The sequence below is a fragment of the Procambarus clarkii genome, chromosome 32 (assembly GCF_040958095.1).
Source record: "Procambarus clarkii isolate CNS0578487 chromosome 32, FALCON_Pclarkii_2.0, whole genome shotgun sequence".
In the NCBI taxonomy this organism is placed as follows: Eukaryota; Metazoa; Arthropoda; class Malacostraca; order Decapoda; family Cambaridae; genus Procambarus; species Procambarus clarkii.
In genome coordinates, this window is record NC_091181.1 from 18,209,829 (window position 1) to 18,224,715 (window position 14,887).

General features: G+C 53.4%; 1 protein-coding gene across 5 annotated transcripts in view; it reads right to left on the reverse strand.

Annotated features, from left to right (window-relative positions):
- LOC123759292 (carbonyl reductase [NADPH] 3) overlaps window positions 1–14,887 on the reverse strand; it is a 188,491-nt gene that overhangs the window by 55,371 nt on the left and 118,233 nt on the right. For 3 of the 5 annotated variants that reach the window (XM_069334980.1, XM_069334982.1, XM_069334983.1), the window contains exon 5: window positions 4,370–4,623. In XM_069334980.1, the coding sequence (XP_069191081.1) occupies window positions 4,370–4,623 (254 nt within the window). Of the gene's footprint in view, window positions 1–4,369; window positions 4,624–4,676; window positions 4,931–14,887 lie in introns of all 5 variants that reach the window. The other 2 variants (XM_069334981.1, XM_069334984.1) reach the window with 1 other exon arrangement.

Sequence of the window (14,887 nt, forward strand, 5' to 3'; positions counted from 1 at the left end):
GCCCCTATTCCAGGCGGGGCGTTTAAATTATAGCGCTAGACACGAAATCATATATATATGATGTGCGCGGTTTCGGTTTTGTCACTGATATCATATATATATGATTTGCGCGGTTTAAGGGTTAAAATGCGCACCTTTATTTTGCGAACAATTTGATACCAAAACGAGTGATGTAACATGAAAATTGATGTTATCAAACTGAACGAGTATACACATTAGGCTGTGATGTGCAAATTAGTGCTCGTTCACGGGTAACTTTAGGCTTTGCTGCAGGGAGTCTCGCCAGGCTTTTGGACATTATATGCATATACATCTGCAGGGAATTTAATTGCGAACACAATGATACCAAAACGAACGACGTAGCACGAGAATTAAGGTGAGAAAACTGAAATCAGTATATACATTTTACTGATTTTGTGCGCTCACGATAACTTTTCCGACTTTAGGCTTTGCTGTGGAGAGTTTTGCCAGGCTATTGGGCATTATATGCATATACACCTGCAGAGAATTTAATTGCGAACACAATGATACCAAAACGAACGACATAGCACAAGAATTAAGGTAAGAAAACTCAAACGAGTATACACATTTAGGCGTCACTGCACGCTCGCCCGCACCATTGACCCTATGACGTCAAAGTCTGCTGAGCGCGCATGGCGCCGGCAATAGTGTTAATATCAGCTTGAAGTTTTTCAATGTCTTCAGCCGAGGTAATTTTCATACTGATTTTTGTATCATCTGCAAAGGATGATATGAAGCTGTGACTTGTATTTTTGTCTACATCTGATATGATAAGAAGGATAAGCAGCGGTGCAAGAACTGTACCGAGGTACAGAGCTTTTAACTGCGCTTGGACTTGATTTTATATGGTTGACTCTTACTCGCTGAGTACTGTTTGACAGAAAACTGAGTATCCAGCATCCTACTTTACCGGTTATTCCCATTGACTTCATTTTGTGTACTATCACTTCATGGTCACATTTATCGAAAGCCTTTGCGAAGTTTGTGTATATCACATCAGCATTCTGTTTTTCTTCTAATGCCTCAGAGACTTTGTTATAGTGATCAAGTAGCTGTGAGAGGCACGATCTTCCCGCTCGAAATCCATGTTGGCCTGGGTTGTGAAGGTCATTGGTCTCCATGAAACTGGTGACCTGACTACTAATCACTCACTCAAATACTTTTATTATGTGCGACGTTAGTACAACTGATCTATAATTCTTTGCCAATGGTTTGCTCCCTCCCTTGTGTAGAGGGGCTACGTCTGGTACTTTAAGTGCATCTGGTATCTCCCCCGAGTCCAAGCTCTTCTTCCACACTATACTGAGTGCCTGTGCTACCGCACTTTGCATTTCTTTATAAATATTGAATTCCATGAATCTGGACCCGGGGCCGAGTGCTTGGGCATGGTTTTAATTTCTGTTTCAAAGTCTAGTACGCTCGTGTTGATATCAGTTATATTTACAGGGGTTTGGTTATCCCGCATAAAGAAATTGTCTGGATCTTCTACTTTCATGTTGTTTATTGGAGTGCTAAACATGTCCTTATACTGTTTTTTTAGGCTTTCACCAATTTCTTTGTCATCCTCCATGTATGAACCTTCACTTGTACGAATAGGTCCAATACTGGCAGTGGTTTTTGCTTTTAATTTCGCATATGTGAAGCAGTATTTTGGATTTTTCTTTATTTCCTGAATTGCTTTCTGCTCTAACTGCCTTTCTTCAGTTTGATATGAGTGTTTCAATTTCCGCTAGATTTCTTCAATCTCCCTATTTAAATTATTCCTTCTTTGACGGGAAAGTTGTGTCTGCTTAAGCATTTCCGTTATTTTTTCCTTCTTTTAGTGTCGTCTGCATTCTCTTTCTACGTTGGATCTCTTTCTGGTTTTCCTCGAAGGAACACGTTTCAGACAGACTTGATACGCTTCCGAAGTCAGTTTTTCTATTCCTTCTATAGGACGTGTATTATTTAGAACAGTTTCCCATGGAATCTTTTTAAGTTCCCTGGGGATCGACGATCCGGCTCCATTTGGACTGCTCCCTGGTGGTTCATTGCCTGAACCAAGTGGGTTCAATGTGGTCCTTGGCTCTTTGGGGTTGGTCGCTTCGAGTGACTCGTCTGCTGAGTTCTTGGGGTTTGGCTCTCCGGGCAGTTCACATCTGGGGGTGGGGGGGTGTCCAACATCCTGGCAGATCGCCTGTCCCAGTTCGTTCCCCTGTCCACGGAATAAACGGACGACACTGACTCCTTCAGTTGGCTCTGCCAGACGTTCGGGCGCCCGGAGGTGGACCTCTTCGTGTCAGGATGGTCGAGGTGTCTTTTGGTATATGTGGCATCCTTTCCCAACTGCGAGACTATCAGGATCGATGCCTTTCGGCATGACTGGCCAAGATGGGGGTTCCTGTACCTCTTCCCCCCGGTTCAGATGTTGCTCCAGGTCCTGGCTTGCTTGGAGACTTACCAGAGGGCGAGTCATCCTCTTGGCCTCGTGGTGGCCGACCCAGCCGTGGTTTCAGGCGCTGCTTGCCCGGTGTTTGAACCCGGATGTTTTTCTGTGGCTCCGCCTCTTTCAGGAGATCGGCCCAGGCCAGTACGAGACTGGTTCACTCTTCTCCTCAAGTCTTCCCATTTGGTGTTTTTGACTCGGGTTTATCATCGTCTCTATGGTGATCAGGTGGCTTCTTTGCTTTTTTCCCACCTGCGGGAGCTTCTTCTCGGCGGCAGTATGAAGTTTCCTGGCGGTCCTTCTGGTTCTTTTTGTCTCTTCGTCCTTACTCTTCGCTTTCGGTTAGGGTGGTGTTGTCCTTTCTCTCTTGGTTGTTCCAGGACAGTCATCTTATGCGTAATACTGTCGCCTCGCATCGTGCGGCACTGGCGGAGCCGCTGCCGCTTGCTTTCGGTATCTATGTTACTTCTGCATCCTTTTGCAAGCTGTGTAGTGCGTTGTTTCACCACCCGCCTGCTCATGCGCAGCCTGAGCCGTCTTGGTCTTTGGATAGAGTGCTTTCCTATCTTTCTTATCCTTGGTTTGTTGTGACCCCTTCGGTTCTGGATTGTTTTGCTAAGGCTCTTTTCTATTGGCATTACCCTTTGGGGGTCGGGTGGCGGAGCTTCATGCTCTTCTCCGGCGCAGAAGTTTTTTGCTCTTTTGATCGTGGTCATAGGTATATTCGTCTGCAGCCGTCTCCATTTTTTCTGGCACAGAATGAGACTGCTGCTTTCCGGAGGGGTCCTTGAGTTGTTGATGCTTGGTTCGTCAGGCCGGGGATTCATCATGTGTTGTCCGGTTGCGGCCCTCCGCCGTTATCTGTGTGCCACGGCTTCTGTGTCCAGGAACGTGCTTTGGGTTAACCCGGTTTCCCTCCTTCCCTGTTAGCAGATTCAGGGTCTCTCAGGTCGTCCACAGGGTCATTAAGTCAAGCCAGCCTGCAATCTATCCCCGTGCCCATGACGTTCGTAAGTTTGCTGCTCTTGATGCTGTCTTTGGCAATATTTCTTGGGCAGACATTCGGGCACTGGGTTTTTGGCGGTTGAACAGGGCCCTGAATGCACGAGGTAGGGGCCCAGTCGGGCCTGTGTCAATTTGGGTTGGCGGTTGTAGCCTGTTGTTTCAACTTCGAGTTGAGGAGTGGAGCACCGACCGCCTCCCGGGTAGGTCCCTTTTCTCTTATTTTGTCTTGAGTGAAGTAGTTCCAGGGAGCTGTAAAGACTCCCCCCAGAAAACCAGCTTTGAATTTAAAGAAATGCCATTTTCTGGGTGAGTCCCGGAGGCTCCCCGGCGACCCTCCCTCCCTTCAGTAGTTTTTTTTTTTTTGTATTTTTTATATCCAGCCTCAGAACTGGGGCAAGGATCGCCGGCACAGGGGGTCTGGGGCTCCCCCTTCCCCCTCCCGGGGAGTGGGGGGGGGGGGGAAATGCGCAGACATGCGGCGTGGCTTGTGTGACGTCATGCTTGTTTGCTCGTTTTTCTTTTGGGGAGTTCTGTCCACTCGTTTGATGATTTTCGTTGTTAACCAGAATAGGAGTTTGCTTTGAGGCACTTACCTTTCTGGGTGCCCGTCCCAGTCGACGGCAGATATAGAATGCTCCAAATCACATACGCATTTCTATCCACCATTGCTCTTCATGCCTCTGTGATGGGGCCCAGGTTCTGGCTCGTGGTTCCCAATAGGCCTAGAACTCCACCCACATCGACTGATGCAAAAGAGTTAGGGTATCCATATCAGCCATGGATAGCTCCAGGGAGCCGTAGGGGCTCCCCCCAGAAACTCTTTACACACACACACACACACACACACACACAGTTCAAAACAGAAGCCTCTATAACTCAAAACAAAAGTACTTTGCAACAAAAAATCTCTATTCTTACTTTATGAACTGATTCATTAATTCACTAAGTTCTCCTTCAGTAAGTGTTGAGGATGACAACTTCTGCCTAAGAGCTGATGCAGCAGGTTCATCTCCATTGATTCTCAAGAGATGACCGGAACTGCTAGACACCATTGACACCCTGGCATGAGGCCGAAGAAGGGGATAGAGTGCTCGACATACTGCAAGTGTGCCAAAATAATTCACCCTTATTGTGTTCTCTGCTTGTTCTCCAAATGATTCAGTTGCCGCTACCTGTTGTAATATAAAGAGAACTAAATATTACAAAAAGCTTAAAATACACTTACACAATGAACTGATTCATAAGTTCTCCTAGTTCTTGTTCTGTTAAAGTTGGTGATGCAAACTTCTCTCTGAGTGCTGCAGCTTCAGGTTCATTACCATTAATTTGTAAAAGGTGGCCACAGGAGCTAGAGACTGTGACCACCCGAGCGTGAGGTCTGAGCAGGGAAAAGAGACCATGGCAAACTGCTAAAGTCCCAAAGTAGTTGACTCTAATGGTATTCTCAGCTTGCTCTCCAAATGGTTCTTTTGCTGCATGCTGTTAATATATATGTAAACAATTATAAATATGAATAAAGGCAATTCTATAATTACTATATTTCTAACATTTCAAAATACAGTATCCACTCTATTTAACAACCTATATGGGGCTATAAACAGGTCATTAAATCCAGGAATCCACTAAATCCGGAGGTTTTAAAATGTTGGAAACCTTTTAGTGACATTTGGGGGCGCAACTGGATGGTGGTAGGCTGACTGGCTGGGTAACTGGCTGGCTAGCAGACAGGCTGCCAGGAGTGGGGGTGGGGGGTGGGCAATTGACTGAATGGCTAGTAGGCAGGGTGGGTGGGTGGATGAATTTGTTTGACTAGACCACACACTAAAAGGTGAAGGGATGACGACATTTCGGTCCGTCCTGGATCATTCTCAAGTCAAGGGATGGATTGGTTACTGACTGGCAGGCAGGGTGAATGGATTTGTGGCTGACTGGTGAGTGGATGGGCAGGTGGGAAGTGCGGGCAAGTGGGAAGAGAGTGGCCAGGTGGGAAGAGAGTGGCCAGGTGGGAAGAGAGTGGGCAGGTGGGAAGAGAGTGGGCAGGTGGGAAGAGAGTGGGCAGGTGGGAAGAGAGTGGGCAGGTGGGGAGAGAGTGGGCAGGTGGGAAGAGAGTGGCCAGGTGGGGAGAGAGTGGCCAGGTGGGAAGAGAGTGGGCAGGTGGGGAGAGAGTGGGCAGGTGGGGAGAGAGTGGGCAGGTGGGGAGAGTGGGCAGGTGGGGAGAGAGTGGGCAGGTGGGAAGAGAGTGGGCAGGTGGGAAGAGAGTGGGCAGGTGGGGAGAGAGTGGGCAGGTGGGAAGAGAGTGGCCAGGTGGGAAGAGAGTGGGCAGGTGGGAAGAGAGTGGCCAGGTGGGGAGAGAGTGGCCAGGTGGGAAGAGAGTGGCCAGGTGGGAAGAGAGTGGGCAGGTGGGAAGAGAGTGGGCAGGTGGGAAGAGAGTGGGCAGGTGGGAAGAGAGTGGGCAGGTGGGAAGAGAGTGGCCAGGTGGGAAGAGAGTGGGCAGGTGGAGAGAGTGGCCAGGTGGGAAGAGAGTGGCCAGGTGGGAAGAGAGTGGCAGGTGGGGAGAGAGTGGCCAGGTGGGAAGAGAGTGGCCAGGTGGGGAAGAGAGTGGCCAGGTGGGAAGAGAGTGGCCAGGTGGGAAGAGAGTGGGCAGGTGGGAAGAGAGTGGGCAAGTGGGGAGAGAGTGGCCAGGTGGGAGAGAGTGGCCAGGTGGGAGAGAGTGGCCAGGTGGGAAGAGAGTGGGCCAGGTGGGAAGAGAGTGGCCAGGTGGGAAGAGAGTGGGCCAGGTGGGAAGAGAGTGGCCAGGTGGGAAGAGAGTGGCCAGGTGGGGAAGAGAGTGGGCAGGTGGGGAGAGAGTGGCCAGGTGGGGAAGAGAGTGGCCAGGTGGGAGAGAGTGGCAGGTGGGGAGAGAGTGGGCAGGTGGGGAGAGAGTGGCCAGGTGGGAAGAGAGTGGCCAGGTGGAAGAGAGTGGCAGGTGGGAAGAGAGTGGGCAGGTGGGGAGAGAGTGGCCAGGTGGGAAGAGAGTGGCCAGGTGGGGAGAGAGTGGGCAGGTGGGAAGAGAGTGGCAGGTGGGAAGAGAGTGGCCAGGTGGGGAGAGAGTGGCCAGGTGGGAAGAGAGTGGCCAGGTGGGAAGAGAGTGGCCAGGTGGGAAGAGAGTGGCCAGGTGGGAGAGAGAGTGGCCAGGTGGGAAGAGAGTGGGCCAGGTGGGAAGAGAGTGGCAGGTGGGAAGAGAGTGGGCAGGTGGGAAGAGAGTGGCCAGGTGGGAAGAGAGTGGCCAGGTGGGGAAGAGAGTGGGCCAGGTGGGAAGAGAGTGGCCAGGTGGGGAGAGAGTGGCCAGTGGGGAGAGAGTGGGCAGGTGGGAAGAGAGTGGGCAGGTGGGAAGAGAGTGGCCAGGTGGGGAAGAGAGTGGCCAGGTGGGAAGAGAGTGGGCCAGGTGGGAAGAGAGTGGCAGGTGGGAAGAGAGTGGGCCAGGTGGGAGAGAGTGGCCAGGTGGGAGAGAGTGGCAGGTGGGAGAGAGTGGCCAGGTGGGAAGAGAGTGGCCAGGTGGGAAGAGAGTGGCCAGGTGGGAAGAGAGTGGCCAGGTGGGGAAGAGAGTGGCCAGGTGGGAAGAGAGTGGCCAGGTGGGGAAGAGAGTGGGCCAGGTGGGAAGAGAGTGGCAGGTGGGAAAGAGAGTGGGCAGGTGGGGAAGAGAGTGGCCAGGTGGGAAGAGAGTGGCCAGGTGGGAAGAGAGTGGGCCAGGTGGGGAAGAGAGTGGCCAGGTGGGAAGAGAGTGGCCAGGTGGGAAGAGAGTGGGCAGGTGGAAGAGAGTGGCAGGTGGGGAGAGAGTGGCCAGGTGGGAAGAGAGTGGCCAGGTGGGGAAGAGAGTGGCAGGTGGGAAGAGAGTGGCAGGTGGTGGGGAGAGAGTGGCCAGGTGGGAAGAGAGTGGGCAGGTGGGAAGAGAGTGGGCAGGTGGGAAGAGAGTGGGCAGGTGGGAAGAGAGTGGCCAGGTGGGAAGAGAGTGGCCAGGTGGGGAGAGAGTGGCCAGGTGGGAAGAGAGTGGGCAGGTGGGGAGAGAGTGGCCAGGTGGGAAGAGAGTGGGCAGGTGGGAAGAGAGTGGCCAGGTGGGAAGAGAGTGGCCAGGTGGGAAGAGAGTGGGCAAGTGGGGAGAGTGGGCAGGTGGGAAGAGAGTGGCCAGGTGGGAAGAGAGTGGCCAGGTGGGAAGAGAGTGGCCAGGTGGGAAGAGAGTGGGCAGGTGGGAAGAGAGTGGGCAGGTGGGGAGAGAGTGGCCAGGTGGGAAGAGAGTGGCCAGGTGGGAAGAGAGTGGCCAGGTGGGAAGAGTGGCCAGGTGGGGAGAGAGTGGCCAGGTGGGGAGAGAGTGGCCAGGTGGGAAGAGAGTGGCCAGGTGGGAAGAGAGTGGCCAGGTGGGAAGAGAGTGGGCCAGGTGGATAGAGTGGCCAGGTGGGAAGAGAGTGGCCAGGTGGGAAGAGAGTGGCCAGGTGGGAAGAGAGTGGGCAGTTGGGGAAGAGAGTGGCCAGGTGGGAAGAGAGTGGCCAGGTGGGGAAGAGAGTGGGCAGGTGGGAAGAGAGTGGCCAGGTGGAGAGAGTGGGCAAGTGGGAGAGAGTGGCCAGGTGGGAAGAGAGTGGCCAGGTGGGAAGAGAGTGGCCAGGTGGGAAGAGAGTGGGCAGGTGGGGAGAGAGTGGGCAGTGGGAAGAGAGTGGCCAGGTGGGGAGAGAGTGGGCAGGTGGAAGAGAGTGGGCCAGGTGGGAAGAGAGTGCCAGGTGGGACGAGAGTGGCCAGGGTGAAGAGAGGTGGGCCAGGTGGGAGAGAGTGGCCAGGTGTGGAGAGAGAGGTGAGGGGCAGGTGGGGAGAGAGTGGCCAGGTGGGAAGAGAGTGGCCAGGTGGGAAGAGAGTGGCCAGGTGGGAAGAGAGTGGCCAGGTGGGAAGAGAGTGGCCAAGGTGGGGAGAGAGTGGGCAGGTGGGGAGAGAGTGGGCCAGGTGGGAAGAGAGTGGCCAGGTGGGAAGAGAGTGGCCAGGTGGGAAGAGAGTGGGCAGGTGGGAAGAGAGTGGGCCAGGTGGGAAGAGAGTGGCCAGGTGGGAAGAGAGTGGCCAGGTGGGAAGAGAGTGGCCAGGTGGGAAGAGAGTGGGCCAGGTGGGGAGAGAGTGGCCAGGTGGGAAGAGAGTGGCAGGTGGGAAGAGAGTGGCCAGGTGGGAAGAGAGTGGCCAGGTGGGAAGAGAGTGGCCAGGTGGGAAGAGAGTGGCCAGGTGGGAAGAGAGTGGCCAGGTGGGAGAGAGTGGCCAGGTGGGAAGAGAGTGGCCAGGTGGGAAGAGAGTGGCCAGGTGGGAAGAGAGTGGCCAGGTGGGAAGAGAGTGGCCAGGTGGGAGAGAGTGGCCAGGTGGGAAGAGAGTGGCCAGGTGGGAAGAGAGTGGCCAGGTGGGGAGAGAGTGGCCAGGTGGGGAGAGAGTGGCCAGGTGGGAAGAGAGTGGGCAGGTGGGAAGAGAGTGGCCAGGTGGGAAGAGAGTGGCCAGGTGGGGAGAGAGTGGCCAGGTGGGGAGAGAGTGGCCAGGTGGGAGAGAGTGGGCAGGTGGGGAGAGAGTGGCCAGGTGGGGAGAGAGTGGCCAGGTGGGGAGAGAGTGGCCAGGTGGGGAGAGAGTGGCCAGGTGGGAAGAGAGTGGCCAGGTGGGGAGAGAGTGGCCAGGTGGGAAGAGAGTGGCCAGGTGGGAAGAGAGTGGGCAAGTGGGGAGAGAGTGGCCAGGTGGGAAGAGAGTGGGCAAGTGGGGAGAGAGTGGCCAGGTGGGAAGAGAGTGGCCAGGTGGGAAGAGAGTGGCCAGGTGGGAAGAGAGTGGCCAGGTGGGAAGAGAGTGGCCAGGTGGGGAGAGAGTGGGCAGGTGGGGAGAGAGTGGCCAGGTGGGGAGAGAGTGGCCAGGTGGGGAGAGAGTGGGCAGGTGGGAAGAGAGTGGGCAGGTGGGGAGAGAGTGGCCAGGTGGGAAGAGAGTGGCCAGGTGGGAAGAGAGTGGGCAGGTGGGAAGAGAGTGGGCAGGTGGGAAGAGAGTGGCCAGGTGGGAAGAGAGTGGCCAGGTGGGGAGAGAGTGGGCAGGTGGGAAGAGAGTGGGCAGGTGGGGAGAGAGTGGCCAGGTGGGAAGAGAGTGGGCAGGTGGGAAGAGAGTGGCCAGGTGGGAAGAGAGTGGCCAGGTGGGAAGAGAGTGGGCAAGTGGGGAGAGTGGGCAGGTGGGAAGAGAGTGGCCAGGTGGGAAGAGAGTGGCCAGGTGGGAAGAGAGTGGCCAGGTGGGAAGAGAGTGGGCAGGTGGGAAGAGAGTGGGCAGGTGGGGAGAGAGTGGCCAGGTGGGAAGAGAGTGGCCAGGTGGGAAGAGAGTGGCCAGGTGGGAAGAGAGTGGCCAGGTGGGGAAGAGTGGCCAGGTGGGGAGAGAGTGGCCAGGTGGGGAGAGAGTGGCCAGGTGGGAAGAGAGTGGCCAGGTGGGAAGAGAGTGGCCAGGTGGGAAGAGAGTGGCCAGGTGGGAAGAGAGTGGCCAGGTGGGAAGAGAGTGGCCAGGTGGGAAGAGAGTGGCCAGGTGGGAAGAGAGTGGGCAGGTGGGGAGAGAGTGGCCAGGTGGGAAGAGAGTGGCCAGGTGGGAAGAGAGTGGCCAGGTGGGAAGAGAGTGGCCAGGTGGGAAGAGAGTGGGCAGGTGGGGAGAGAGTGGGCAGGTGGGAAGAGAGTGGCCAGGTGGGGAGAGAGTGGGCAGGTGGGGAGAGAGGCGGCAGGTGGGGAGAGAGTGGGCAGGTGGGAAGAGAGTGGGCAGGTGGGGAGAGAGTGGGCAGGTGGGGAGAGAGTGGCCAGGTGGGGAGAGAGTGGCCAGGTGGGAAGAGAGTGGCCAGGTGGGAAGAGAGTGGCCAGGTGGGAAGAGAGTGGGCAAGTGGGGAGAGAGTGGCCAGGTGGGAAGAGAGTGGGCAGGTGGGAAGAGAGTGGACAGGTGGGAAGAGAGTGGCCAGGTGGGAAGAGAGTGGCCAGGTGGGAAGAGAGTGGGCAAGTGGGAAGAGAGTGGGAAAGTGGGGAGAGAGTGGCCAGGTGGGAAGAGAGTGGCCAGGTGGGAAGAGAGTGGCCTGGTGGGAAGAGAGTGGCCAGGTGGGAAGAGAGTGGCCAGGTGGGGAGAGAGTGGCCAGGTGGGGAGAGAGGCGGCAGGTGGGGAGAGTGGCCAGGTGGGGAGAGAGTGGGCAGGTGGGAAGAGAGTGGGCAGGTGGGAAGAGAGTGGGCAGGTGGGGAGAGAGTGGCCAGGTGGGAAGAGAGTGGCCAGGTGGGAAGAGAGTGGCCAGGTGGGAAGAGAGTGGCCAGGTGGGAAGAGAGTGGCCAGGTGGGGAGAGAGTGGGCAGGTGGGAAGAGAGTGGGCAGGTGGGGAGAGAGTGGCCAGGTGGGAAGAGAGTGGGCAGGTGGGAAGAGAGTGGCCAGGTGGGAAGAGAGTGGCCAGGTGGGAAGAGAGTGGCCAGGTGGGGAGAGAGTGGCCAGGTGGGGAGAGAGTGGCCAGGTGGGGAGAGAGTGGACAGGTGGGGAGAGAGTGGCCAGGTGGGGAGAGAGTGGACAGGTGGGGAGAGAGTGGACAGGTGGGGAGAGAGTGGCCAGGTGGGGAGAGAGTGGCCAGGTGGGGAGAGAGTGGACAGGTGGGGAGAGAGTGGCCAGGTGGGGAGAGAGTGGACAGGTGGGGAGAGAGTGGCCAGGTGGGGAGAGAGTGGCCAGGTGGGGAGAGAGTGGCCAGGTGGGGAGAGAGTGGCCAGGTGGGGAGAGAGTGGACAGGTGGGGAGAGAGTGGCCAGGTGGGGAGAGAGTGGCCAGGTGGGGAGAGAGTGGCCAGGTGGGGAGAGAGTGGCCAGGTGGGGAGAGAGTGGCCAGGTGGGGAGAGAGTGGCCAGGTGGGGAGAGAGTGGCCAGGTGGGGAGAGAGTGGCCAGGTGGGGAGAGAGTGGCCAGGTGGGGAGAGAGTGGCCAGGTGGGGAGAGAGTGGCCAGGTGGGGAGAGAGTGGCCAGGTGGGGAGAGAGTGGCCAGGTGGGGAGAGAGTGGCCAGGTGGGGAGAGAGTGGGCAGTTGGGAAGAGAGTGGGCAGGTGGGAAGAGAGTGGCCAGGTGGGGAGAGAGTGGCCAGGTGGGGAGAGAGTGGGCAGGTGGGAAGAGAGTGGCCAGGTGGGGAGAGAGTGGCCAGGTGGGGAGAGAGTGGCCAGGTGGGGAGAGAGTGGCCAGGTGGGGAGAGAGTGGGCAGGTGGGATACCTTGAGGTTATCCCGAGATGATTTCGAGGCTTTTTTTTTTTTTTTAGTGTCCCCGCGGTCCGGTCATCGACCAGGCCCCGACCCCCAGGAAGCAGCCCGTGACAGCTGACTAACACCTAGGTACCTATTTTACTGCTAGGTAACAGGGGCATAGGGTGAAAGAAATTCTGCCCATTGTTTCTCGCCGGCGCATGGGATCGAACCCAGGACCACAGGATCACAAGTCCAGCGTGCTGTCCGCTTGGCCGACCGGCTCCAAGAGAGTGGGCAGGTGGGGATGACGGCTGGCAAGGTGGGCAGGCAGGTGGGGTGGGTAGGTGGCTGATGGGCAGGCAGGTGGGTGGGCAGTACGGGGGTTACCTTGAAGTGTTTCCAGGGCTTAGCATCCCCGCGGCTCGGTCGTCAACCAGGCCTCCTCATTACTGGACTGGTCAACCAGGCTGTTAGACATGGCTGCTCGCAGCCTGACGTATGAATCACAGATTGGTTGATCAGGTATCCTTTGGAGGTGCTTATTGTGTTCTCTCTTGAACACTGTGAGGGGTCGGCCAGTTATGCCCCCTTATGTGTAGTGGAAGCGTGTTGAACAGCCTCGGACCTCTGATGTTGATAGAGTTCTCAGAGTACCTGTTGCACCTCTGCTTTTCAATGAGAGTATTCTGCACATCCTGCCATGCCTCCTGGTCTCATGTGATGTTATTTCTGTGTGCAGGTTTGGGACCAGCCCCTCAAATATTTTCCATGTGTAAATTATTATGTATCTCTCCCACCTGCGTGCAAGAGAATGCAGATTTAGGCCCTTCAGTCGGTCCCAGTAGTTTAGATGTTTTACCGAGTGCATTCTAGCAGTAAAGGATCTCTGCATGATTTCCAGGTCAGCAATTTCTCCAGCTTTGAAAGAGGCTGACATTGTGCAGCAGTACTCCACTCTAGAGAGCACTAGCATCTTGAAAGTATCATCATCATTATAGCATCACTAGTGTGAAAGATTATTGTTATCCAATCTGTCATTTTTCTTGCAGTTGTGACGGCTACTTTATTGTGTTCTTTGAAGGTAAGGTCTTCCGACATGAGTACACCCAAATCCTTTACATTGCCTTTTCGTTCTATGTTATGATTTGACTGAGTTTTGAACGTGGTTTCCATTTTTATATTTTAATTTTTTCCGTAGCGCATGAGCTGGAACTTATCTTCGTTAAACACCATATTATTTTCGGTAGCTCGTAAAAAGACCTAATTTACATCTAATTGGAGGTTTGCTGTGTCCTCTATGCTGTTTATTCCCATAAAAATACTAGTGTCATCTGCAAAGGATGATACAGTACTATAGATTGTGCTTTTGCCTATGTCCAATATGAGGATGAGAAAAAGTACTGGAGCAAGCACAGTACCCTGGAGGACTGAGTTCTTCACGGTTGATGGACCGGATTTTATTTTGTTGACTATTACACATTGGGTTCTGTTAGTCAGGAAATTGTAGCTCCATCTGCCTATTTTTCCGGTACAGTAATTTCTTTTGAACGTATTTTATGTGCAATAACACCATGGTCACATTTGTCAAAGTTTTTTTTTCCAAAATCTGTGTAAATTACACCAGCGTTTTGTTTGTCTTCCATGGCATCTAATGCCATGTTATTGTGGTCTAGCAACTGTGATAGGCAAGAGTGCCCTGTTCTGAAACCATGTAATAATAATAATTTATTTAGGAAAAGTACGTACATAGTTGCAGAGATACAGTACAAACATTCTGTTTGATTTAAAGATAGAGGTAGTACATACAATACCTAAAGCCACTAGTACACATAGCGTTTTGGGCATGTTGTCCGGGGTTATGGAGATGCTGTGATTTCATGTATTTTGTGATCTTACTTCTTAGCACTCTCTCAAAGATTTTAATGATGTGCGATGTTAGTGCTATCGGTCTTTAATGTTTTGCCTCTGCCCTATTTCCTCCTTTATGGAGTGGTGCTATCTCTGCTGTTTTTAGTATGTCAGGGATAACGCCAGTATCTAGGCTTTGTCTCCAAAGAATGTGAAGGGCCTGCGATAATGTTTTTTTTTAAAGTTCTTGATGAATATGGAGTTCCAAGAATCAGGGCCTGGTGCAGAGTGCATAGGCATACTGTTTATGGTTTCTTCAAAATCCAGCGGGGATAGGGTGACGTCTGATATATGATTTGATGTTGGCATCAAATCCATGAAAAATTCATTTGGGTTAACAATCTTTAGTGTGTATAGTGGCTCACTGAAAACAGAGTCGTACTGCTTCCTCAGTATCTCGCTCATTTCTTTGTTGTCATCAGTAAAAGTTTCATCTCCCTTTTGCAGGGGCCCGATACTAGACGTGGTTTTTTATCTTGATCAAAAACATATTACCATCATATTAAGATATTTATTCATTATTATTTGTGTTATTATGTATTACTCAGCAATGATATAAAGGCACCAATTGCATATCTACTTTGTGGACACTTCTTACTACAGTATTATTGTTTTTCTTTGAGCATAGGACAGGGGCTTGCATCTCTTTATTACTGTATAATCTGTCAGTTACAGTTATTAGGAGCTGTTCTCCTTTTCAATAAAACGTTCTTATTTTTCAAAAATTCGTCTACATCAATTTCTGAAAATATTTTGATGAAAGTTTCACAACACTGAAGCCAATAAGTTAAAGATTTCTTTAACATTTTTAAGTTATTTTTACATAATTTGAATATTTTTCGCTACTATGCCCCCTATATTTGCGGTAATATGCGTGGTCTAAGAGTTTAAAAAAAAAAAAAAAAAAAAAAACAGCGTTGAATGTAATGAAACGCCATTTTCTGGGTGAGTCCCGGAGGCTCCCCGGAGCTATCCATGGCTGATATGGATACCCTAACTATTTTGCATCAGTCGATGTGGGTGGAGTTCTAGGCCTACCGGGGACCACGAGCCAGAACCTGGCCCCCTCAGAGAGGCACGGGGAGCAATGGCCCATAGAATTGCACATGTGATTTGGAGCATTCTATATCTGCCATCGACCGGGACAGGCACCCAGAAAGGTAAGCGCCACAAAACAAACCCCTATTCTGGTTAACAACAAAAATTGACAAACAAGTGGACAGAACTCCCCCAGGAAAACGAACTAAGAAGCATGACGTCACACGAGCCGTGCCGCATGTCTGCGCAACTCCCCCCTCCCCGGGAGGGGGAAGGGGGAGCCCCAGACCCCACCGCCGGC